General features: G+C 50.4%; 1 protein-coding gene across 1 annotated transcript in view; it reads right to left on the bottom strand.

Annotated features, from left to right (window-relative positions):
• The window catches only part of STARD10 (StAR related lipid transfer domain containing 10), an 83,027-nt gene that overhangs the window by 24,330 nt on the left and 32,428 nt on the right, over window positions 1-26,269 (bottom strand). Inside the window, exons 2-3 of the mRNA XM_073612634.1 lie at window positions 7,793-7,940; window positions 2,497-2,600 (exon numbers count right to left, since the gene is read on the bottom strand). Coding sequence (XP_073468735.1) covers window positions 2,497-2,600; window positions 7,793-7,940 — 252 coding nt within the window. The remainder of the gene's footprint in view (window positions 1-2,496; window positions 2,601-7,792; window positions 7,941-26,269) is intronic.

Consider the following 26,269-nt stretch of genomic DNA (forward strand, 5'->3'; position numbering starts at 1 on the left):
AGGAACACCGGGTCACATGACCGATCCCTGCAGACAGATTGTATATTTCGGTGTTTTTTTTGCTCTTGGTCTGGAATGATGGAATAAATCACGCTTCATTTCCTGCTATATGTTCACTTTAATCCTCATTATTGCTGCCAGAGGCTCCCTCTTTCAGATACCATCCCCCGGCGGGAGCATTACCGAGCGTCCCACCAGCCTGGCGCGGATTGTGCGTATCGCTCTCCTTTGTGCTCTCGTCTCCGGCTGGCCGTGGTAAGTGACCTAGTTTTAATCAGATCAGACGCAAAAAAAACGCGTCAGAAGGGGCTATAAAAAGTCGCCGCGCACAGCTGCCGATCCGTGTTTTGTTGACACAACGTGATCAGTGACAGATTGTTCCATGACTGAGCACCGAACAGACGCCGGGGGGGGGGGGACCGCACTCTGCAAACCAGAAACGGTGCAGAAAAATGAGACTCCAGGAACACAACGGGTGACACGCCAGGGACATGTTAGGTAACATATCAGGGACACGTCAGGTGACACGCCAGGGACACGTTAGGTAACATATCAGGGACACGCCAGGGACACGCTAGGGACACGTTAGGTAACATATCAGGGACACGTCAGGAACATAACAGGTGACACGCCAGGGACACGTTAGGTAACATATCAGGGACATGTCAGGGACACGTCAGGTGACACGCCAGGGACACGTTAGGTAACATATCAGGGACACATCAGGAACACAACAGGTGACACGCCAGGGACATGTCAGGTAACATATCAGGGACACGTCAGGGACACGTCAGGTGACACGCCAGGGACACGTTAGGTAACATATCAGGGACACGTGAGGGACACGTCAGGTGACACGGCAGGGACACGTCAGGTAACATATCAGGGACACGCCAGGTGACACGCCAGGGACACGTCAGGTGACACGCCAGGGACACGTCAGGTAACATATCAGGGACACGCCAGGGACACGTCAGGTGACACGCCAGGAACACGCCAGGGACACGTCAGGTGACACACCAGGGACACGCCAGGGACACGTCAGGTGACACACCAGGGACACGCCAGGGACACGTCAGGTGACACACCAGGGACACGTCAGGTGACACGCCAGGGACACGTCAGGTGACAATTCAGACGAAATTTGAATTTGAATAGTTTTCCAATTTCCAAAGAAAAAAAATAGAATAGAAAATAAAGGAATAGAATAGAAAAATATATATTTTTTTGTATTCTATTCCTTTATTTTCTATTCTATTTTATTCTCTTTGGAAATTGAATTTCTGAATTAAAATAGAACCGAATTTAAATGAATCTGAAATAACAAAAAAAAAAAAATTCAGACGAAATTCGAATAGTTTTCAATTTCCAAAGAGAATAAAATAGAATAGAAAATAAAGGTAAAGTATAGAAAAAAAAAAAAAAAAAAAAAAATATATATATATATATATATATATATATATATATATATATATATATATATTTTTTTTTTTTTTTTATTCTATTCCTTTAGTTTCTATTCTATTTTATTCTCTTTGGAAATTCGAAAACTATTCAAAATTGATTTGAAAACTTTTTGAATCAATCCGAATTCGAAAAATGTGAATCGGTTGGAAAAACAAATAAACAAAACAAATTCCGAAAATGAATTAAACTAATTTATGTAAATAACGAATCAAAATAAATGTTTTCGCTCTGCACATGTCTAGTTCCTTGTCAGCATATATGCAGATAGCACACCTGATAGGCTCCCAGTGCTGCCCCTCCTTGCCCCTGGGCTGTGACTAGACAGATAAGGAGCAGCAGAATACTGATGAGGTCGTGTCTCTGCTCTCTTCTGTCTAGACATGTGCACTGCCGAAAAAATGTTTCATTTTTGTTCTTTCCATAAGTTTGAAAATTCAGAAAATTGGAAAATCAGAATTTTCGAATTTTTGAATATTCCAATTTTCAAATTTTCGACAATTAGATTTTTCAAAGTTTCGACAATCTGAAAATTCGGATATTTCTGAATTCTAAAAAACAAATTCAGAACTAAATGAATTGCATGTGTCCCTTGCGTTCCTTATCAGTACACATTCCTGCAGTTCCCAGTGCTGCCTCTCCCTCCCCTCCCCCCCCCCACTCTGTGCTCTAGTACTGGGCATTTCAGGAAGCTGATATGAAATTAACACCAGGTACTTCTATTAGCTGCATTTAGAAATACATTGTATTACTTTTTAATGAATACATAACAGCAGTTATGCAACTTACAACTTTACAGCTCAATAATTAAGAGTTAACCATAAATAATGGCCCTGGAATGTATTCCTCAGTCTCCAGTCTGTGCGGTGATATCTAAAGCTGGCCATACACTGTGCAATCTGATTGTACAATCTCCTTCAGATCTACCAAACCTAAACAATCATTTCATCAAAAAATGTATCAGAACACCACCTCCTTTCCTCATCCTAATTATAGAGGGGGAGGGGGAGGGATTTTTCAGTGCCTACTTACCGCATGTTTTACAGAATAATTCATGATGATGTAATCCTTCCCCATTGGCAGCCAGGAGCGCAGAGTGATGACATCACGGTTCTTCAGCGGTTTCGGACATTTCCCTGTAGAGAGGAGACAGACTCTCATGGAAAAGGTTTCCTAGATTTCACAATTCCTGTCCGCCGATCGATGGGCAAAATTATAACCCCCCCGCAGATTTTCTGTTTTGCTATCTGTGTCCCCATTGGGGAGATCTCCATTCGCTTCCTGTCCCCATAGCCAAACAGGAAGTGAGAGGAAATCGTACATTTGAATATTTGAGTATTTGGAAATTCAAGATTCGAGAATCTGAAAATCCCAAATTTCGGAAATTTGGGAATTTGAAAATCTGAAAATTCTAAAATAAGAACGAAAATTCAAAAACCCGAAAATCTGAAATAATAACTAACTAATAATAACTATTACTGACTATTAAGTTATAGGTGTTGGAATTTCCTTTTCAAATTTGGCTGTCAGACAACGTAACGAAGACGAATTTATCCGAAGTTACGAATTATCCAAAAAAAAAAACAAACGAAAACGAATGGAAAGTAACGAATTAATAATAATAAATGGCAATAATAATAATAATAAAAAAAGTTTTATTATTATTATTATTATTATTATTATTATTATTATTAATAATAATAATAATAATTCATTCCATTCCATTCCATTCGTTTAGATGCAGCGTTCTTTTGTTTGGATAATTCGTAACTTCGGATAAATTCGTCTTCGTTACGTTGTCTGACAGCCAAATTTGAAAAGGAAATTACAAGACCTATAACTTAATAGTCAGTTATTATTAATTATTATTTCAAATTTTCGGATTTTCGTTCTTATTTTATGATCTTCTAATTTTCGGATTTTCTAGTTTTCTAATTTTACAAATTTTCAAATTTACGAATTTCGATCATAACAAATGACCCGAAAAAAGAAAAAAAAAAAAAAAACGAATGAAAAGAAAACAAACAAATCTTTTGGCAGTGCACATCAGAAACAGCGATCTCTGTTTTGTCCCAGGCAGCCCATGGTCGCCCCCCCCCCCCCCTAATGTTAACCACTTCCCTGCCAGTGTCATTTGTACAGTGACAGTGCATTTTTTATAGCACTGATCACTGTATTTTTGTCACTGGTCCCCAAAAAGTGTCACTTGGGGTCAGATTTGTCCGCCGCAATGTCGCAGTTTTGCTAAAAAAAAAAAAAAAAAAAATAGCAGATCGCCGCCATTACCAGTAAAAACAATAAAAGAAGATTCCCTAAATCTATCCCATAGTTTGTAGACGTGATAACTTTTGCACAAACCAATCAATATATACTATATGGGATTTTTTTTTACCAAAAATATGTAGAAGAAATTGGTTTTCTAATATTTTATTTGGATATTTATTATAGCAGAAAGCAAAAATGTAATTTTTTTTTTTCAAAATTGTCGTTTTTTTTTTGTTTCTAGTGCAAAAAAAAAAAAAAAAAAAAAAACGCAGAGGTGATCAAATACCACCAAAAGAAAGCTCTATTTGTGGGGAAAAAAGGACATCAATTTTGTTTGGGTGCAACGTCGCACGACCGCGCAATTGTCAGTTAAAGCGACGCAGTACAGAATCGCAAGAAATGGCCTGGTCATTAACCACTTCAATACCAGCCACTTTTACCCCTTCCTGCCCAGGCCAATTTTCAGCTTTCAGCGCTGTCGCAATTTGAATGACAATTGCGCGGTCATGCTACACTGTACCCAAACAACATTTTTATCATTTTCTTCCCACATATAGAGCTTTCTATTGGTAGTATTTGATCACCTCTGCGGTTTTTATTTTTTGATAAACAAACTAAAAAAAGACCAAAAATTTTGGGAAAAAAAAAAAAGTTTTTCTTAGTTTTTGTCATAATATTTTGTTTTCCCCTTCACTGACGGGCACTTATGAGGCGGCACTGATATGTAGAATTGATGGACACTGATATGCGGCACTGATGGGCACTGACAGGCGGGTGTGATGGGCACTGACAGGCGGGTGTGATGGGCACTGACAGGCAGCACTGATGGGCACTGACAGGTGGCTGTGATGGGCACTGACAGGCGGGTGTGATGGGCACTGACAGGTGGCTGTGATGGGCACTGACAGGCGGGTGTGATGGGCACTGACAGGCGGGTGTGATGGGCACTGACAGGCGGGTGTGATGGGCACTGACAGGTGGCTGTGATGGGCACTGACAGGCGGGTGTGATGGGCACTGACAGGCAGCACTGATGGGCACTGACAGGTGGCTGTGATGGGCACTGACAGGCGGGTGTGATGGGCACTGACAGGTGGCTGTGATGGGCACTGACAGGCGGGTGTGATGGGCACTGACAGGCGGGTGTGATGGGCACTGACAGGTGGCTGTGATGGGCACTGACAGGCGGGTGTGATGGGCACTGACAGGTGGCTGTGATGGGCACTGACAGGCGGGTGTGATGGGCACTGACAGGTGGGTGTGATGGGCACTGACAGGCAGCACTGATGGGCACTGACAGGTGGCTGTGATGGGCACTGACAGGCGGGTGTGATGGGCACTGACAGGCGGGTGTGATGGGCACTGACAGGTGGCTGTGATGGGCACTGACAGGCGGGTGTGATGGGCACTGACAGGCGGGTGTGATGGGCACTGACAGGTGGCTGTGATGGGCACTGACAGGCGGGTGTGATGGGCACTGACAGGCAGCACTGATGGGCACTGACAGGCAGGTGTGATGGGCACTGACAGGTGGCTGTGATGGGCACTGACAGGCGGGTGTGATGGGCACTGACAGGCGGGTGTGATGGGCACTGACAGGTGGCTGTGATGGGCACTGACAGGCGGGTGTGATGGGCACTGACAGGCAGCACTGATGGGCACTGACAGGCAGGTGTGATGGGCACTGACAGGTGGCTGTGATGGGCACTGACAGGCGGGTGTGATGGGCACTGACAGGCGGGTGTGATGGGCACTGACAGGCAGCACTGATGGGCACTGACAGGTGGCTGTGATGGGCACTGACAGGCGGGTGTGATGGGCACTGACAGGTGGCTGTGATGGGCACTGACAGGCGGGTGTGATGGGCACTGACAGGCGGGTGTGATGGGCACTGACAGGTGGCTGTGATGGGCACTGACAGGCGGGTGTGATGGGCACTGACAGGTGGCTGTGATGGGCACTGACAGGCGGGTGTGATGGGCACTGACAGGTGGGTGTGATGGGCACTGACAGGCAGCACTGATGGGCACTGACAGGTGGCTGTGATGGGCACTGACAGGCGGGTGTGATGGGCACTGACAGGCGGGTGTGATGGGCACTGACAGGTGGCTGTGATGGGCACTGACAGGCGGGTGTGATGGGCACTGACAGGCGGGTGTGATGGGCACTGACAGGCGGGTGTGATGGGCACTGACAGGCGGGTGTGATGGGCACTGACAGGCGGGTGTGATGGGCACTGACAGGTGGCTGTGATGGGCACTGACAGGCGGGTGTGATGGGCACTGACAGGCGGGTGTGATGGGCACTGACAGGTGGCTGTGATGGGCACTGACAGGTGGCTGTGATGGGCACTGACAGGCGGGTGTGATGGGCACTGACAGGCAGCACTGATGGGCACTGACAGGCAGGTGTGATGGGCACTGACAGGCGGGTGTGATGGGCACTGACAGGCGGGTGTGATGGGCACTGACAGGCGGGTGTGATGGGCACTGACAGGCAGGTGTGATGGGAACTGACAGGTGGCTGTGATGGGCACTGACAGGCGGGTGTGATGGGCACTGACAGGCGGGTGTGATGGGCACTGACAGACAGGTGTGATGGGCACTGACAGGTGGGTGTGATGGGCACTGACAGACAGGTGTGATGGGCACTGACAGGCGGGTGTGATGGGCACTGACAGGCGGGTGTGATGGGCACTGACAGACAGGTGTGATGGGCACTGACAGGCGGGTGTGATGGGCACTGACAGACAGGTGTGATGGGCACTGACAGGCGGGTGTGATGGGAACTGACAGGTGGGTGTGATGGGCACTGACAGGCGGGTGTGATGGGCACTGACAGACAGGTGTGATGGGCACTGACAGGCGGGTGTGATGGGCACTGACAGGCGGGTGTGATGGGCACTGACAGACAGGTGTGATGGGCACTGACAGGCGGGTGTGATGGGCACTGACAGGCGGGTGTGATGGGCACTGACAGGCGGGTGTGATGGGCACTGACAGACAGGTGTGATGGGCACTGACAGGCGGGTGTGATGGGCACTGACAGGCGGGTGTGATGGGCACTGACAGGCGGGTGTGATGGGCACTGACAGGCAGCACTGATGATGAGGTACTGATGTGTTACTTACAGGTGTTACTGCTGGGCACTGATTGGCACTGTGGTGGGCACTTGAAGGGTTTTTTATTGGGGGAATGCTGGGCACTGATTGGTAGTGTTTTTTTGCACATCTGATGGGGCTGTGCTGATAATCAATGTGCTGTTTATCAGCACAGACTCCCCCCTGTCAGCGCGAGCCGAGGAATGCCGTTTACCAGCACTTCCTGGTTCATGCGATGATCAGCTGTGATTGGTCACAGCTGATCACGTGGTAAGAAGCCCCTGACAGAGGCTCCATATCACGATCAGAGATGCGGGGTGTCAGACTGACGCGCTGCGCGCCGGCATGTTATCCTGCTGGACGTCATATGACACCCAGTCAGGATAACTGAACCCCTTCTAGACCGTCATTCTGCTATAGGTCGGGTGGGAAGTGGTTAAGGGGGGGAAATCCTTCCGGGGCTGAAGAACAACATCAGTTGCTCTCTCTCTGTACAGGGCGGCCCCCGGGATGGGACCGGAGAGCCCAGGAAAGGCTGGCAGCAGCAGCGGTGGGAGGGGGGTGGGGACCTTTCGCCCACCTGCAGAAGTGATCGAGTGCTTAATTAGCCAATCATATCACTTCTGCCTGAAAGAGAATCACCGGCTGAAAAGAATGATACCGGGATGATGCCTGTAGGTGCGCCTATCATCCCGGGGACATACAGGTACGTACCTTGGGGAGGGAGAACGGGGGGGGGGATGTGATGTTATCAGGAAGTTATGTACAGCCCTTCCCCCCTGCCGGCCCCTCCCACCAGCCATGATCTGCCTGCATTGCATAGAGAAGCACAGAGACCTGGTGATGACATCATCGGGTGTAAAATAAAGACGGGAAGGTTTTATTTGAACATTTCATTAGCATGTGATGGGGGGGGAGGGGAGGCACCAGATATCAGGAGGGTGTCGGGCTGTACAACACTCACATGCGTAGTATCCGATGTCGGCGTTGACGGTCAGCTTCCCGATGTCGAAGGTCTCGATGACGTTCGTGTCCCACTTCTTGCGATATTCCACGTCATGCAGGACGTCATAGAGGACCTCCGCCGACACGTCTTTACATTCCATCCGACACTACAGAGATCAGAGAATAAAATCGGCATCAGCAAAGGATCAACATAAAAAGGGTAAAAAATAAAAAACTTTGACAGAGGGTCCAACCCCGCCCTCCTATACTACATCCAAAAAAAATTTGAAATGCATTATAGAACGTTATAGAAGTTAAAAAAAAAAAAAAGGATTTGTTGCATTATTTGGCTTCAATACAGATATTTCTCAAGCAGTACTTTTTTAGACCACTAGATGTCCTCATTCTCATTTATCCCATTCCCTCTGAGCCCAATCCATCCTGAACCCCCCCCCCCCAGCCTGTGATTGGACAGTGAAAGCAGAAGCAACATCTCTCCATCTCTCTCTGTGTAAATCTTTTCTTCTATCTTTTCATGTGACAACACTGAAGAAATGACACTTGTCTACAATGTAAAGTAGTGAGTGTACAGCTTGTATAACAGTGTAAATTTGCTGTCCCCTCAAAATAACTCAACACACAGCTATTAATGTCTAAACCGCTGGGAACAAAAGTGAGTACACCCCGAAGTGAAAATGTCCAAATTGGGCCCAATTAGCCATTTTCCCTCCCCGGTGTCATGTGACTCGTTAGTGTTACAAGGTCTCAGGTATGAATAGGGAGCAGGTGTGTTAAATTTGGTGTTATCGCTCTCACTCTCTCATACTGGTCACTGGAAGTTCAACATGGCACCTCATGGCAAAGAACTCTCTGAGGATCTGAAAAAAAGAATTGTTGCTCTACATAAAGATGGCCTAGGCTGTAAGAAGATTGCCAAGACCCTGAAACTGAGCTGCAGCACGGTGGCCAAGACCATACAGAGGTATAACAGGACAGGTTCCACTCAGAACAGGCCTCACCATGGTCCACCAAAGAAGTTGAGGTCACGTGCTCAGCGTCATATCCAGAGGTTGTCTTTGGGAAATAGACATATGAGTGCTGCCAGCATTGCTGCAGAGGTTGTAGGGGTGGGGGGGTCAGCCTGTCAGTGCTCAGACCATACGCCGCACACTGCATCAAATGGGTCTGCATGGCTGTCATCCCAGAAGGAAGCCTCTTCTAAAGATGATGCACAAGAAAGTCCGCAAACAGTTTGCTGAAGACAAGCAGACTAAGGACACGGATTACTGGAACCATGTCCTGTGGTCTGATGAGACCAAGATAAACTTATTTGGTTCAGATGGTGACAAGCGTGTGTGGTGGCAACCAGGTGAGGAGTACAAAGACAAGTGTGTCTTGTCTACAGTCAAGCATGGTGGTGGGAGTGTCATGGTCTGGGGCTGTATGAGTGCTGCCGGCACTGGGGAGCTACAGATCATTGAGGGAACCATGAATGCCAACATGTACTGTGACATACTGAAGCAGAGCATGATCCCCTCCCTTCAGAGACTGGGCCGCAGGGCAGTATTCCAACATGATAACGACCCCAAACACACCTCCAAGATGACCACTGCCTTGCTAAAGAAGCTGAGGGTAAAGGTGATGGACTGGCCAAGCATGTCTTCAGACCTAAACCCTATTGAGCATCTGTGGGGCATCCTCAAAGGGAAGGTGGAGGAGCACAAGGTCTCTAACATCCACCAGCTCTGTGATGTCGTCATGGAGGAGAAGAAGAGGACTCCAGTGATAACCTGTGAAGCTCTGGTGACCTCCATGCCCAAGAGGGTTAAGGCAGTGCTGGAAAATAATGGAGGCCACACAAAATATTGACACTTTGGGCCCCAATTTGGACATTTTCACTTAGGGGTGTACTCACTTTTGTTGCCAGCGGTTTAGACATTAATGGCTGTGTGTTGAGTTATTTTGAGGGGACGGCAAATTTACACTGTTATACAAGCTGTACACTCACTACTTTACATTGTAGACAAGTGTCATTTCTTCAGTGTTGTCACATGAAAAGATAGAAGACAATATTTACAAAAACCTGAGGGGTGTACTTACTTTTGTGAGATACTGTATATATATATATATATATGGCACCAGGGAAGTGGGCTTTCTTCACTTATTGTCTTGTAATGTCTGCAGTCTCTGACCATCTCCTGTACTATGTCTGCAGTCTCTGATCATCTCCTGTACTATGTCTGCAGTCTCTGATCATCTCCTGTACTATGTCTGCAGTCTCTGATCATCTCCTGTACTATGTCTGCAGTCTCTGATCATCTCCTGTACTATGTTTGCAGTCTCTGATCATCTCCTGTACTATGTCTGCAGTCTCTGATCATCTCCTGTACTATGTCTGCAGTCTCTGATCATCTCCTGTACTATGTCTGCAGTCTCTGATCATCTCCTGTACTATGTCTGCAGTCTCTGATCATCTCCTGTACTATGTCTGCAGTCTCTGATCATCTCCTGTACTATGTCTGCAGTCTCTGATCATCTCCTGTACTATGTCTGCAGTCTCTGATCATCTCCTGTACTATGTCTGCAGTCTCTGATCATCTCCTGTACTATGTCTGCAGTCTCTGATCATCTCCTGTACTATGTCTGCAATCTCTGATCATCTCCTGTACTATGTCTGCAGTCTCTGATCATCTCCTGTACTATGTCTGCAGTCTCTGATCATCTCCTGTACTATGTCTGCAGTCTCTGATCATCTCCTGTACTATGTCTGCAGTCTCTGATCATCTCCTGTACTATGTCTGCAGTCTCTGATCATCTCCTGTACTATGTCTGCAGTCTCTGATCATCTCCTGTACTATGTCTGCAGTCTCTGATCATCTCCTGTATTATGTCTGCAGTCTCTGATCATCTCCTGTAGTATGTCTGCAGTCTCTGATCATCTCCTGTACTATGTCTGCAGTCTCTGATCATCTCCTGTACTATGTCTGCAGTCTCTGATCATCTCCTGTACTATGTCTGCAGTCTCTGATCATCTCCTGTATTATGTCTGCAGTCTCTGATCATCTCCTGTAGTATGTCTGCAGTCTCTGATCATCTCCTGTACTATGTCTGCAGTCTCTGATCATCTCCTGTACTATGTCTGCAGTCTCTGATCATCTCCTGTACTATGTCTGCAGTCTCTGATCATCTCCTGTATTATGTCTGCAGTCTCTGATCATCTCCTGTATTATGTCTGCAGTCTCTGATCATCTCCTGTAGTATGTCTGCAGTCTCTGATCATCTCCTGTATTATGTCTGCAGTCTCTGATCATCTCCTGTACTATGTCTGCAGTCTCTGATCATCTCCTGTACTATGTCTGCAGTCTCTGATCATCTCCTGTACTATGTCTGCAGTCTCTGATCATCTCCTGTATTATGTCTGCAGTCTCTGATCATCTCCTGTATTATGTCTGCAGTCTCTGATCATCTCCTGTACAATGTCTGCAGTCTCTGATCATCTCCTGTACTATGTCTGCAGTCTCTGATCATCTCCTGTAGTATGTCTGCAGTCTCTGATCATCTCCTGTAGTATGTCTGCAGTCTCTGACCATCTCCTGTACTATGTCTGCAGTCTCTGATCATCTCCTGTACTATGTCTGCAGTCTCTGATCATCTCCTGTACTATGTCTGCAGTCTCTGACAGCTTTCTGAAGGCAATGAAATTCACTGAATATTATATGTGGCCCTTTGGTGATGTCAGGGGTACAATTGAGACCCTCGTACTATTAGAGTTGCCCCCCACTGCTGTGTATTTAACACTTTCGTTACTAACAACATGCCCCAAACATCCTGGTCCTGGAAGGGTAAAAACACGGTCACAGCCGCTATGAGCGTATTTCCCAGCAGGCACCTGGCTATATAGTAAAGGTGATCTGGACAGCTACAGATCCACCCAATCACTCTTACTGGAGTCACAGGTGAGCTTTGAAAATGAAATGAAAAATGAAATTTCCCCCCAATGCTTATATCTACAGAGATAAGTGAGGGATTGTTTTAAACTATTTTTTTCTTCTTTTTTTGCTACATAGAGCCTTGTGACTCCTCTGTTTAGGGCTCCTACCCCCTTGCCTTCCCTTTCTGCTGGATGTACCCACAAAGTGTCCCGCGGTGGTTCGGGTCTAGTCATATCATTTTCACACAAGATTCTCAATTCTCACACATTTCCAACTGAATCCAATCAGAACATGTATGAAGGTTGTGTGAATCTGGCGTGAAAACGTTAATAATTAAAAATCAGTGCTGGGATATCCGGGAGCCCCGATGTCATGTATGGTAGACCAGATCCTGTGTATGTAGATAGGAGGATTACACTGATATAAAGGGATTATTTCCCCCAGACTTACAATGATAGGGATCCCGTAATCCTCGGATTACACCAGACTTGTATGAAGTGTCTCCATTCAGATGCTCATGTTGTAGAAATAAAGCAGTTCTGATTAAATAGTATTTTTAGATATCTAATGGCACTAAACATCGGATTAAAGCAGACCTGTCATGAAAATGGAAACCCAAACTGAGCCAGTCACATCACTCTCTGTACAGAGGAGCTTACACTCTAATGTCCCCCCACAGTCACATCACTCTCTGTACAGAGGAGCTTACACTCTAATGTCCCCTCCCCCCACAGTCACATCAGTCTCTGTACAGAGGAGCTTACACTCTAATGTCCCCTCCCCCCACAGTCACATCAGTCTCTGTACCAGAGGAGCTTACACTCTAATGTCCCCCCCCCCCCCCCACAGTCACATCAGTCTCTGTACAGAGGAGCTTACACTCTAATGCCCCCCCCCCCACAGTCACATCAGTCTCTGTACAGAGGAGCTTACACTCTAATGCCCCCCCCCCACAGTCACATCAGTCTCTGTACAGAGGAGCTTACACTCTAATGCCCCCTCCCCCCACAGTCACATCAGTCTCTGTACAGAGGAGCTTACACTCTAATGTCCCCTCCCCCCACAGTCACATCAGTCTCTGTACAGAGGAGCTTACACTCTAATGCCCCCCCCCCCACAGTCACATCAGTCTCTGTACCAGAGGAGCTTACACTCTAATGTCCCCTCCCCCCACAGTCACACACTATTATTATTATTATTATACAGTGCCTTGAAAAAAGTATTCATACCCCTTGAAATTCTCCACATTTTGTCATGTTACAACCAAAAACATAAATGTATTTTAGTGGGATTTTATGTTATAGACCAACACAAAGTGACTCATAATTGTGAAGTGGAAGGAAAATGATAAATGATACAAATAAATATGTGAAAAGTGTGGGGGGGCATTTGTATTCAGCCCCCTTTACTCCGATACCCCCAACTAAAATCTAGTGGAACCAATTGCCTTCAGAAGTCACCTAATTAGTAAATAGAGTCCCCCTGTGTGTCATTTAATCTCAGTATAAATACAGCTGTTCTGTGAAGCCCTCTGAGGTTTGTTAGAGAACCTTAGTGAACAAACAGCATCATGAAGGCCAAGGAACACACCAGACAGTATAATATAAAGTAAAAATATAAAGTGTGGAAAGACCCATAATAATAATAATAATATTATAAAAGGAACATAAAACAAACAAAGAAATACAACTCTCCTTCTCAGTGCCTATACACTATACAATGTATCTCTGTCTCTTCTCTGGGATTCTCCATTGATCCTCACATTCCAGCATGTGACCATTTTTATTGATCAGTCACTTTAGCGCTGGTTACCATGGCGACCGCCATTGTTGTACAAAGAATGACAAGCCGCGGGCCTCTTTTTTCCCGTGAAATCCTCTTTTCTATGGCAGCTCGGTATCCAGGACACGGCTATAGAATTCCCGAGTGCCCGCCGTATGCCCGGAGCGAGGGGCCGGCTGATCGGAAAACGCTCAGCCATACAGATTTATAATAATGGATGTGTGACGGCGGAGCCCTCGGAGGAACGGTGTTCTCTAAATGTACGAGGCGCTTCTGCCTGGATGAGCCGAGTCAATGGCCATCACAGGGCATCGGGGGAGACGTCCATCTCAGGGGATTACCGACTAACAATTGGGAGATGTCAGCCGGAGATGGAAAATGTGTACATTCTGAGATTTTTCCCCCCTTTTTTTTTTTTACTAGCTGATACCCTAACAAACTACTGACAGGCTGATAACAACAGCTGACTCCCAGCTCCTGAGTGTGCAGAACAGTGTCTTACAGCAAAGCTGTACATTCTATGGACATTCTATGGACAGTCTGTGGAGTATATTGGCAGCTGGCATGGCAGAAACTCAACACAAAGGGCCCGTTTCACACCTTTGTATGGGGTAACCCGCTATAAGGGCAGCACTCTGAAAAGCGATCCGCCGTCAATCTTTTCAGAGACAGGAGTATCAGAGGCATAGGTGTGCACCCCAAAGCTCAAACACTCATCTGTGCTTGTGTATATATACTGACAGTGTCAGAACAGAGATTGGTGTCAGTAGGGCAGAGGACGGTGTCAGTAGAGCAGTGGACGGTGTCAGTAGAGCAGTGGACAGTGTCAGTAGGGCAGTGGACGGTATCAGTAGAGCAGTGGACGGTGTCAGTAGAACAGTGGACGGTGTCAGTAGAGCAGTGGACGGTGTCAGTAGAGCAGTGGATGATGTCAGTAGAACAGTGGATGGTGTCAGTAGAACAGTGGACGGTGTCAGTAGAGCAGTGGACGGTGTCAGTAGAGCAGTGGACGGTGTCAGTAGAGCAGTGGACGGTGTCAGTAGAGCAGTGGACGGTGTCAGTAGGGCAGTGGACAGTGTCAGTAGGGCAGTGGACGGTATCAGTAGAGCAGTGGACGGTGTCAGTAGAACAGTGGACGGTGTCAGTAGAGCAGTGGACGGTGTCAGTAGAGCAGTGGATGATGTCAGTAGAACAGTGGACGGTGTCAGTAGAACAGTGGACGGTGTCAGTAGAGCAGTGGACGGTGTCAGTAGAGCAGTGGACGGTGTCAGTAGAGCAGTGGACGGTGTCAGTAGGGCAGTGGATGATGTCAGTAGAGCAGTGGACGGTGTCAGTAGAGCAGTGGACGGTGTCAGTAGAGCAGTGGATGGTGTCAGTAGGGCAGTGGATGATGTCAGTAGAGCAGTGGACGGTGTCAGTAGAGCAGTGGACGGTGTCAGTAGGGCAGTGGACGGTGTCAGTAGAGCAGTGGACGGTGTCAGTAGAGCAGTGGACGGTGTCAGTAGAGCAGTGGACGGTGTCAGTAGAGCAGTGGACGGTGTCAGTAGAGCAGTGGATGGTGTCAGTAGAGCAGTGGACGGTGTCAGTAGAGCAGTGGACGGTGTCAGTAGGGCAGTGGACGGTGTCAGTAGGGCAGTGGACGGTGTCAGTAGGGCAGTGGACGGTGTCAGTAGGGCAGTGGACGGTGTCAGTAGAGCAGTGGACGGTGTCAGTAGAGCAGTGGACGGTGTCAGTAGAGAAGTGGACGGTGTCAGTAGGGCAGTGGACGGTGTCAGTAGAGCAGTGGACGGTGTCAGTAGGGCAGTGGACGGTGTCAGTAGAGCAGTGGATGGTGTCAGTAGAGCAGTGGATGGTGTCAGTAGAGCAGTGGATGGTGTCAGTAGAGCAGTGGACGGTGTCAGTGGAGCAGTGGATGGTGTCAGTAGAGCAGTGAACGGTGTCAGAGGAGCAGTGGACGGTGTCAGTGGAGCAGTGGATGGTGTCAGTAGAGCAGAGGACGGTGTCAGTAGAGCAGTGGATGGTGTCAGTAGAGCAGTGGACGGTGTCAGTAGAGCAGTGGACGGTGTCAGTAGAGCAGTGGACGGTGTCAGTAGGGCAGTGGACGGTGTCAGTAGGGCAGTGGACGGTGTCAGTAGGGCAGTGGACGGTGTCAGTAGGGCAGTGCACGGTGTCAGTAGGGCAGTGGATGGTGTCAGTAGAGCAGTGGACGGTGTCAGTAGAGCAGTGGACGGTGTAAGTAGAGCAGTGGACGGTATCAGTAGAGCAGTGGACGGTGTAAGTAGAGCAGTGGACGGTGTCAGTAGGGCAGGGGACGGTGTCAGTAGGGCAGTGGACGGTGTCAGTAGAGCAGTGGACGGTGTCAGTAGAGCAGTGGACGGTGTCAGTAGGGGAGGGGACGGTGTCAGTAGAGCAGTGGATGGTGTCAGTAGAGCAGTGGACGGTGTCAGTAGAGCAGTGGACGGTGTCAGTAGGGCAGTGGACGGTGTCAGTAGGGCAGTGGACGGTGTCAGTAGAGCAGTGGACGGTGTCAGTAGAGCAGTGGACGGTGTCAGTAGGGCAGGGGACGGTGTCAGTAGGGCAGTGGACGGTGTCAGTAGAGCAGTGGACGGTGTCAGTAGAGCAGTGGACGGTGTCAGTAGAGCAGTGGACGGTGTCAGTAGGGCAGGGGACGGTGTCAGTAGAGCAGTGGATGGTGTCAGTAGAGCAGTGGATGGTGTCAGTAGGGCAGTGGATGGTGTCAGTAGGGCAGTGGACGGTGTCAGTAGAGCAGTGGACGGTGTCAGTAGAGCAGTGGACGGTGTCAGTAGAGCAGTGGACGGTGTCAGTAGAGCAGTGGACGGTGTCAGTAGAGCAGTGGATGGTGTCAGTAGAGCAGTGGACGGTGTCAGTAGAGCAGTGGACGGTGTCAGTAGGGCAGTGGACGGTGTCAGTAGGGCAGTGGACGGTGTCAGTAGGGCAGTGGACGGTGTCAGTAGAGCAGTGGACGGTGTCAGTAGAGCAGTGGACGTTGTCAGTAGAGAAGTGGACGGTGTCAGTAGAGCAGTGGACGGTGTCAGTAGAGAAGTGGACGGTGTCAGTAGGGCAGTGGACGGTGTCAGTAGAGCAGTGGACGGTGTCAGTAGGGCAGTGGACGGTGTCAGTAGAGCAGTGGATGGTGTCAGTAGAGCAGTGGATGGTGTCAGTAGAGCAGTGGATGGTGTCAGTAGAGCAGTGGACGGTGTCAGTGGAGCAGTGGATGGTGTCAGTAGAGCAGTGAACGGTGTCAGTGGAGCAGTGGATGGTGTCAGTGGAGCAGTGGATGGTGTCAGTAGAGCAGAGGACGGTGTCAGTAGAGCAGTGGATGGTGTCAGTAGAGCAGTGGACGGTGTCAGTAGAGCAGTGGACGGTGTCAGTAGAGCAGTGGACGGTGTCAGTAGGGCAGTGGACGGTGTCAGTAGGGCAGTGGACGGTGTCAGTAGGGCAGTGGACGGTGTCAGTAGGGCAGTGCACGGTGTCAGTAGGGCAGTGGATGGTGTCAGTAGAGCAGTGGACGGTGTCAGTAGAGCAGTGGACGGTGTAAGTAGAGCAGTGGACGGTATCAGTAGAGCAGTGGACGGTGTAAGTAGAGCAGTGGACGGTGTCAGTAGGGCAGGGGACGGTGTCAGTAGGGCAGTGGACGGTGTCAGTAGAGCAGTGGACGGTGTCAGTAGAGCAGTGGACGGTGTCAGTAGGGGAGGGGACGGTGTCAGTAGAGCAGTGAATGGTGTCAGTAGAGCAGTGGACGGTGTCAGTAGAGCAGTGGACGGTGTCAGTAGGGCAGTGGACGGTGTCAGTAGGGCAGTGGACGGTGTCAGTAGAGCAGTGGACGGTGTCAGTAGAGCAGTGGACGGTGTCAGTAGAGCAGTGGACGGTGTCAGTAGAGCAGTGGACGGTGTCAGTAGAGCAGTGGACGGTGTCAGTAGGGCAGGGGACGGTGTCAGTAGAGCAGTGGATGGTGTCAGTAGAGCAGTGGATGGTGTCAGTAGGGCAGTGGATGGTGTCAGTAGGGCAGTGGACGGTGTCAGTAGAGCAGTGGACGGTGTCAGTAGAGAAGTGGACGGTGTCAGTAGAGCAGTGGACGGTGTCAGTAGAAAAGTGGACGGTGTCAGCAGAGCAGTGGAAGGTGTCAGTAGAGAAGTGGACGGTGTCAGTAGAGCAGTGGACGGTGTCATTAGAGCAGTGGACGGTGTCAGTAGAGCAGTGGACGGTGTCAGTAGAGCAGTGGACGGTGTCAGTAGAGCAGTGGACGGTGTCAGTAGAGCAGTGGACGGTGTCATTAGAGCAGTGGACGGTGTCATTAGAGCAGTGGACGGTGTCAGTAGAGGAGTGGACGGTGTCAGTAGGGCAGGGGACGGTGTCAGTAGAGCAGTGGGCGGTGTCAGTAGAGGAGTGGACGGTGTCAGTAGGGCAGGGGACGGTGTCAGTAGAGCAGTGGACGGTGTCAGTAGAGCAGTGGACGGTGTCAGTAGAGCAGTGGACGGTGTCAGTAGGGCAGTGGATGGTGTCAGTAGAGGAGTGGACGGTGTCAGTAGAGCAGTGGACGGTGTCAGTAGAGCAGTGGACGGTGTCAGTAGAGCAGTGGACGGTGTCAGTAGAGCAGTGGACGGTGTCAGTAGAGCAGTGGACGGTGTCAGTAGAGCAGTGAACGGTGTCAGTGGAGCAGTGGATGGTGTCAGTAGAGCAGTGGACGGTGTCAGTAGAGCAGTGGACGGTGTCAGTAGAGCAGTGAACGGTGTCAGTGGAGCAGTGGATGGTGTCAGTAGAGCAGTGGACGGTGTCAGTAGAGCAGTGGACGGTGTCAGTAGAGCAGTGGACGGTGCCAGTAGAGCAGTGGACGGTGTCAGTAGAGGAGTGGACGGTGTCAGTAGAGCAGTGGATGGTGTCAGTAGAGAAGTGGACGGTGTCAGTAGGGCAGTGGACGGTGTCAGTAGGGCAGGGGACGGTGTCAGTAGAGCAGTGGATGGTGTCAGTAGAGCAGTGGATGGTGTCAGTAGGGCAGTGGATGGTGTCAGTAGGGCAGTGGACAGTGTCAGTAGGGCAGTGGACGGTGTCAGTAGAGAAGTGGACGGTGTCAGTAGAGCAGTGGACGGTGTCAGTAGAGCAGTGGACGGTGTCAGTAGGGCAGTGGATGGTGTCAGTAGAGGAGTGGACGGTGTCAGTAGAGCAGTGGACGGTGTCAGTAGAGCAGTGGACGGTGTCAGTAGAGCAGTGGACGGTGTCAGTAGAGCAGTGGACGGTGTCAGTAGAGCAGTGGACGGTGTCAGTAGAGCAGTGAACGGTGTCAGTGGAGCAGTGGATGGTGTCAGTAGAGCAGTGGACGGTGTCAGTAGAGCAGTGGACGGTGTCAGTAGAGCAGTGAACGGTGTCAGTGGAGCAGTGGATGGTGTCAGTAGAGCAGTGGACGGTGTCAGTAGAGCAGTGGACGGTGTCAGTAGAGCAGTGGACGGTGCCAGTAGAGCAGTGGACGGTGTCAGTAGAGGAGTGGACGGTGTCAGTAGAGCAGTGGATGGTGTCAGTAGAGAAGTGGACGGTGTCAGTAGGGCAGTGGACGGTGTCAGTAGGGCAGGGGACGGTGTCAGTAGAGCAGTGGATGGTGTCAGTAGAGCAGTGGATGGTGTCAGTAGGGCAGTGGATGGTGTCAGTAGGGCAGTGGACAGTGTCAGTAGGGCAGTGGACGGTGTCAGTAGAGAAGTGGACGGTGTCAGTAGAGCAGTGGACGGTGTCAGTAGAGAAGTGGACGGTGTCAGTAGAGCAGTGGACGGTGTCAGTAGAAAAGTGGACGGTGTCAGTAGAGCAGTGGACGGTGTCAGTAGAGAAGTGGACGGTGTCAGTAGAGCAGTGGACGGTGTCATTAGAGCAGTGGACGGTGTCAGTAGAGCAGTGGACGGTGTCAGTAGAGCAGTGGACGGTGTCATTAGAGCAGTGGACGGTATCAGTAGAGCAGTGGACGGTGTCAGTAGAGCAGTGGACGGTGTCATTAGAGCAGTGGACGGTGTCAGTAGAGCAGTGGACGGTGTCAGTAGAGCAGTGGACGGTGTCAGTAGAGCAGTGGACGGTGTCATTAGAGCAGTGGACGGTGTCATTAGAGCAGTGGACGGTGTCAGTAGAGGAGTGGACGGTGTCAGTAGGGCAGGGGACGGTGTCAGTAGAGCAGTGGACGGTGTCAGTAGAGGAGTGGACGGTGTCAGTAGGGCAGGGGACGGTGTCAGTACAGCAGTGGACGGTGTCAGTAGAGCAGTGGACGGTGTCAGTAGAGCAGTGGACGGTGTCAGTAGGGCAGTGGACGGTGTCAGTAGAGCAGTGGACGGTGTCAGTAGAGCAGTGGACGGTGTCAGTAGAGCAGTGGACGGTGTCAGTAGAGCAGTGGAAGGTGTCAGTAGAGCAGTGGATGGTGTCAGTAGGGCAGTGGATGGTGTCAGTAGAGCAGTGGATGGTGTCAGTAGGGCAGTGGATGGTGTCAGTAGAGCAGTGGACGGTGTCAGTAGAGCAGTGGACGGTGTCAGTAGAGCAGTGGACGGTGTCAGTAGGGCAGTGGACGGTGTCAGTAGAGCAGTGGATGGTGTCAGTAGGGCAGTGGATGGTGTCAGTAGAGCAGTGGACGGTGTCAGTAGAGCAGTGGACGGTGTCAGTAGAGCAGTGGACGGTGTCAGTAGGGCAGGGGACGGTGTCAGTAGGGCAGGGGACGGTGTCAGTAGAGCAGTGGATGGTGTCAGTAGAGCAGTGGACGATGTCAGTAGAGCAGTGGACGTTGTCAGTAGGGCAGTGGACGATGTCAGTAGGGCAGTGGACGGTGTCAGTAGGGCAGGGGACGGTGTCAGTAGAGCAGTGGACGGTGTCAGTAGAGCAGTGGACGGTGTCAGTAGAGCAGTGGACGGTGTCAGTAGGGCAGTGGACGGTGTCAGTAGAGCAGTGGATGGTGTCAGTAGGGCAGTGGATGGTGTCAGTAGAGGAGTGGACGGTGTCAGTAGAGCAGTGGATGGTGTCAGTAGAGCAGTGGATGGTGTCAGTAGAGCAGTGGACGGTGTCAGTGGAGCAGTGGAAGGTGTCAGTGGAGCAGTGGATGGTGTCAGTGGAGCAGTGAACGGTGTCAGTGGAGCAGTGGATGGTGTCAGTAGAGCAGTGAACGGTGTCAGTGGAGCAGTGGATGGTGTCAGTAGGGCAGTGGACGGTGTCAGTAGGGCAGTGGACGGTAGAGCAGTGGACGGTGTCAGTAGGGCAGTGGACGGTGTCAGTAGAGAAGTGGACGGTGTCAGTAGAGCAGTGGACGGTGCCAGTAGAGCAGTGGACGGTGTCAGTAGAGCAATGGACGGTGTCAGTAGGGCAGTGGACGGTGTCAGTAGGGCAGTGGACGGTGTCAGTAGGGCAGTGGACGGTAGAGCAGTGGACGGTGTCAGTAGGGCAGTGGACGGTGTCAGTAGAGAAGTGGACGGTGTCAGTAGAGCAGTGGACGGTGCCAGTAGAGCAGTGGACGGTGTCAGTAGAGCAGTGAACGGTGTCAGTGGAGCAGTGGATGGTGTCAGTAGAGCAGTGGACGGTGTCAGTAGAGCAGTGGACGGTGTCAGTAGAGCAGTGAACGGTGTCAGTGGAGCAGTGGATGGTGTCAGTAGAGCAGTGGACGGTGTCAGTAGAGCAGTGGATGGTGTCAGTAGAGCAGTGAACGGTGTCAGTGGAGCAGTGGATGGTGTCAGTAGAGCAGTGGACGGTGTCAGTAGAGCAGTGGACGGTGTCAGTAGAGCAGTGGACGGTGTCAGTAGAGCAGTGGACGGTGTCAGTAGGGCAGTGGACGGTGCCAGTAGAGCAGTGGACGGTGTCAGTAGAGGAGTGGACGGTGTCAGTAGAGCAGTGGATGGTGTCAGTAGAGCAGTGGATGGTGTCAGTAGCGCAGTGGACGGTGTCAGTGGAGCAGTGGAAGGTGTCAGTGGAGCAGTGGATGGTGTCAGTAGAGCAGTGAACGGTGTCAGTGGAGCAGTGGATGGTGTCAGTAGAGCAGTGAACGGTGTCAGTGGAGCAGTGGATGGTGTCAGTGGAGCAGTGGACGGTGTCAGTAGAGCAGTGGATGGTGTCAGTAGAGCAATGGACGGTGTCAGTAGGGCAGTGGACGGTGTCAGTAGGGCAGTGGACGGTAGAGCAGTGGACGGTGTCAGTAGGGCAGTGGACGGTGTCAGTAGAGAAGTGGACGGTGTCAGTAGAGCAGTGGACGGTGCCAGTAGAGCAGTGGACGGTGTCAGTAGAGCAGTGAACGGTGTCAGTGGAGCAGTGGATGGTGTCAGTAGAGCAGTGGACGGTGTCAGTAGAGCAGTGGACGGTGTCAGTAGAGCAGTGGACGGTGTCAGTAGAGCAGTGAACGGTGTCAGTGGAGCAGTGGATGGTGTCAGTAGAGCAGTGGACGGTGTCAGTAGAGCAGTGGATGGTGTCAGTAGAGCAGTGAACGGTGTCAGTGGAGCAGTGGATGGTGTCAGTAGAGCAGTGGACGGTGTCAGTAGAGCAGTGGACGGTGTCAGTAGGGCAGTGGACGGTGCCAGTAGAGCAGTGGACGGTGTCAGTAGAGGAGTGGACGGTGTCAGTAGAGCAGTGGATGGTGTCAGTAGAGCAGTGGATGGTGTCAGTAGAGCAGTGGACGGTGTCAGTGGAGCAGTGGAAGGTGTCAGTGGAGCAGTGGATGGTGTCAGTAGAGCAGTGAACGGTGTCAGTGGAGCAGTGGATGGTGTCAGTGGAGCAGTGGACGGTGTCAGTAGAGCAGTGGACGGTGTCAGTAGAGCAATGGACGGTGTCAGTAGGGCAGTGGACGGTGTCAGTAGGGCAGTGGATGGTAGAGCAGTGGACGGTGTCAGTAGAGAAGTGGACGGTGTCAGTAGAGCAGTGGACGGTGCCAGTAGAGCAGTGAACGGTGTCAGTGGAGCAGTGGATGGTGTCAGTAGAGCAGTGGACGGTGTCAGTAGAGCAGTGGATGGTGTCAGTAGAGCAGTGAACGGTGTCAGTGGAGCAGTGGATGGTGTCAGTAGAGCAGTGGACGGTGTCAGTAGAGCAGTGGATGGTGTCAGTAGAGCAGTGAACGGTGTCAGTGGAGCAGTGGACGGTGTCAGTAGAGCAGTGGACGGTGTCAGTAGGGCAGTGGATGGTGTCAGTAGAGCAGTGGATGGTGTCAGTAGAGCAGTGGAAGGTGTCAGTAGAGCAGTGGATGGTGTCAGTAGAGCAGTGGATGGTGTCAGTAGAGCAGTTTTTTTTTTTTACAGTTTTTTAGGAGCCTCTTTTGTGAAATATCAGGGGTCTATACAGGGGGAATCTACACCACACTGGGTGATTAGGGTGTGCCCAGGCACACCTGACACACTCTGTGCGCACGCCTATGCTCAGAGGCTTTCAATAAGACCATCTCTGGTAAACCCACTTTACATTTCCTGTTATAGGGTGACAACACTCTGCACCTGTCTCCCAATCGTCCTTCTGCGTTGTCACCCTGTGGCTGTTTGGACACACAATACACAAGCATGATCCATTGTTGTCACCATGCAGAGTGCATGTAGTCGGGGGGTGGGGGGGGGGGATCAGCAGCACTGAGATGTAGGAGGGAAAGAAAGATGCAGAGACGGGATTTCATTTTAAAAAGGCCGACTGTCTATAATACACGGCAAAGTGATTGTCACTCCTTCAGGCTAAGTTTAGACTTCTCCTTTTATAAAAAACGACCGCGGCATATGAGCAGACCTGTCCATTACCTTCACAGGAGGGAGGGGAGACTGAGGAAATGCCCCCTCCTCCTTCTACAAAGCACAATGTACAGTCTGATCACTGGGGGAGGGGAGACTGAGGAAATGACCCCTCCTCCTTCTACAAAGTTACAATGTACAGTCTGATCACCGGGGAGAGGGGAGACTGAGGAAATGCTTCCTCCGGCCTGCAGCAGACTGATGACATCACGACAGATAAACGATCCTGTTGCTGTATATTGTGACATGTCGGGGGTTTATCAATGCAGTATATGACCTCCAGTGTTCCTCATTGGACAAGAGACAAAATAGGTTTCATGTTCACTATCAAATCTTTTTCTTGCTCTTCATCAGTTCTGATAAGAAGCATGCTGATAGGAGGAGAGAGCAGAGAGATGAGCTCATCGCTGTACTGCTTCTCCTCTCACTGTCCAGTCCCAGGCTGAGAGCGACCTGGGCTCAGAAGAAGCGCGTTGAATGATGTTGGCCATCAGACCGAGGGCATCTAGTGGCAGAAAAAAGTACTGCAAGGGAAATTCTCTGCATCGAAGGTCAATATTGTAGCATCAGCTGGTTTTGTTCTTTTACATTTTATTGGCTGTTCATTTTGTTATTTTTGGCCGGAGTTCCGCTTTAAATATTTGAACACAGACGCCGGTGTCATGTAAAGCCGTGCGATGTTTGCATTATTAAAATGATGAGTCTTATTATTGCCTGGCTTGGCGCTGCGCCCGGCTCGGTGTTGTGGCATCCCGGCACAGGGTCACACAAAGCCCGGGTCCCAGAGGAGGCTGCGCTGCCAGGCAGGGGAAGAGGGATGCTTCAAGTCTCCAGGCAACAACGCCGCAGAGAGAGAGCGTGAAAACCATTAACCCTTCGCCTGTACCGGAGAGGAGGACGGAGCGCTCCATGGAGGGGGAGGGGAGATTAAATATTTAGGACACTTCAATAAAGCAAAATCACTTATTATAATGTCAGCTCTGGGAAGAAGAACACAGGCGTCTGTCTATCTATAGCTCCCCCCCCCCACTCCTTCCCTCTATCCCTTCCCCCATCCCTATCTCTCCCTCTATCCCTCCCCCCATCCCTCCCTCTATCCCTCCCCCATCCATATCTCCCCCTCTTCCCTCCCCCCACTCCTTCCCTCCATCCCTTCCCCCAACCCTATCTCTCCCTCTCCCCCCCATCCCTATCTCTCCCTCTACCCCCCCCCCCCCACTCCTTCCCTCTATCCCTTCCCCCATCCCTATCTCTCCCCCCCCCTCTTCTTACCCCTCATCCTCCCCTCTCTCTCCTCTTTCCCCTCACCCCCCCATCTCTCCCCCCTCTTCCCCTATCCCTATTGCTCTTTCTCCCTCTACCCCCTTTCATCCCTCTCCCATTCTCCCTTCTTGTTTTCTCCCACTCACTCCTCTTCTTCCCACTCACACCCCTTCTTTTCCCCCTCCATCCCTCTCACCCCTCTCCCTCTTTTCTCTCTCTCCCCCCCCTCCCTCCTCTCTTCTTTCTCCCTCTCTCTCATTCTCCCTCTCATCCCTCTCTTTTCTTTCCCTTCTCTTTCTTCCTCTCCCCTCTTTTCTCTCTCTTCCTTCCTTCTCTCTTCTTTCGCTCTCCCCCTTTCTTCCTCCCATCTTCTCACTTTCTCGAACCCTTCTCTTTGCTTCCCCCTTCTCTCTCTCTCCCCTCTCTACTCTCCTTTCTCTCTTCCTCCCTTTCTCCCCCTCCTTCTTTTCCCTCTCTCCTTCTTACCCTTCCTCTCTTCTTTGGTTCTCCCCCTCTCTTTGCTCACCCCCTTCTCTTCCTCCCCATTACCCCTTTCTCTCTCTTCCCCTCCTCCCCTTTTCTCCCTCTCCCCTCCCCTCTTCTCCCTCTCCCCCTCTTCTCCCTCTCCCCCTCCCCTCTTCTCCCTCCCCTCTTCTCCCTCTCTCTTCTCCCTCTCCCCCTTCTCCCTCTCCTCCCTCTACCTTCTCCCTCTTCCCCTCTTCTCCCTCTCTCTTCTCCCTCTTCCCCTCCCCTCTTCTCCCTCTCTCTCTTCTCCCTCTCCCCCCTCCCCTCTTCTCCCTCTTCTCCCTCTCTCTTCTCCCCCTCCCTTCTCTTCCTCCCCATTACCCCTTTCTCTCTCTTCCCCTCCTCCCCTTTTCTCCCTCTCCCCTCCCCTTTTCTCCCTCTCCCCTCCCCTCTTCTCCCTCTCCCCCTCTTCTCCCTCTCCCCCTCCCCTCTTCTCCCTCCCCTCTTCTCCCCTCTCTCTTCTCCCCTCTCTCTTCTCCCCTCTCTCCTCTCTCTTCTCCCCTCTTCTCCCCTCTCTCTTCTCCTTCTGCTTCTCCCTCTCTCTTCCTCTTCTCTCTCCCATCTCTAATCATTTGAGTTTGCAGTACATGTATGACATCATGGATTTTCTTACCACATTCATCCTGAAAGTACATTCAGTTCTGAGATGAAGGACACCCTGACAGTCCTTGTCATTGTCACAATGTCACACGTTTACTAAAAGTCTCCCACATAAAAGAGTAGATATGACGTTGGACTCTTCTGGCTGTAACCCCTCTTAGCACATTTCAAGCTTTTGGCACCGACATCCCATAAATCAATATCAGAAATGAACCTCCTGACGGTGGTCATGCACGCTTCGATTTTTGTAGCCATTCGATCAAAACGATCTAAACTATCAAATCTGCAATCAATTGAAGAGCCATAAATTCCCCTCCTCTTTTGCATCAATTGGCAGCTTTGAGATACTTTGTTCTTTGTTACGCGATTACGTGGTGGAAACCGTGATGTGATCGATAACTTACAACTGGAAGATAAGATCATATCTTGGCTATCAATCAAAATCCACCTACCTATATGTGGTATATCGATCAAATGAGTTGTCGACTATAAATCGCTTATTTCTATTGGAAGAGATATATTGGAAAAAAAACAATCACCACCAGAAGTTCCCAATTTTCCCAAATACAGTGAGGCTGAGTGTAAGAGACAGTTTCGTCAATAGTCATCTATTCTCCTCAGGGCTACCTGTGACAACCTCACCTACCTTCTTATTGATCCTTCACCTCT

The sequence above is a fragment of the Aquarana catesbeiana genome, linkage group LG02 (genome assembly GCF_042186555.1).
Source record: "Aquarana catesbeiana isolate 2022-GZ linkage group LG02, ASM4218655v1, whole genome shotgun sequence".
Lineage (NCBI taxonomy): Eukaryota > Metazoa > Chordata > Amphibia > Anura > Ranidae > Aquarana > Aquarana catesbeiana.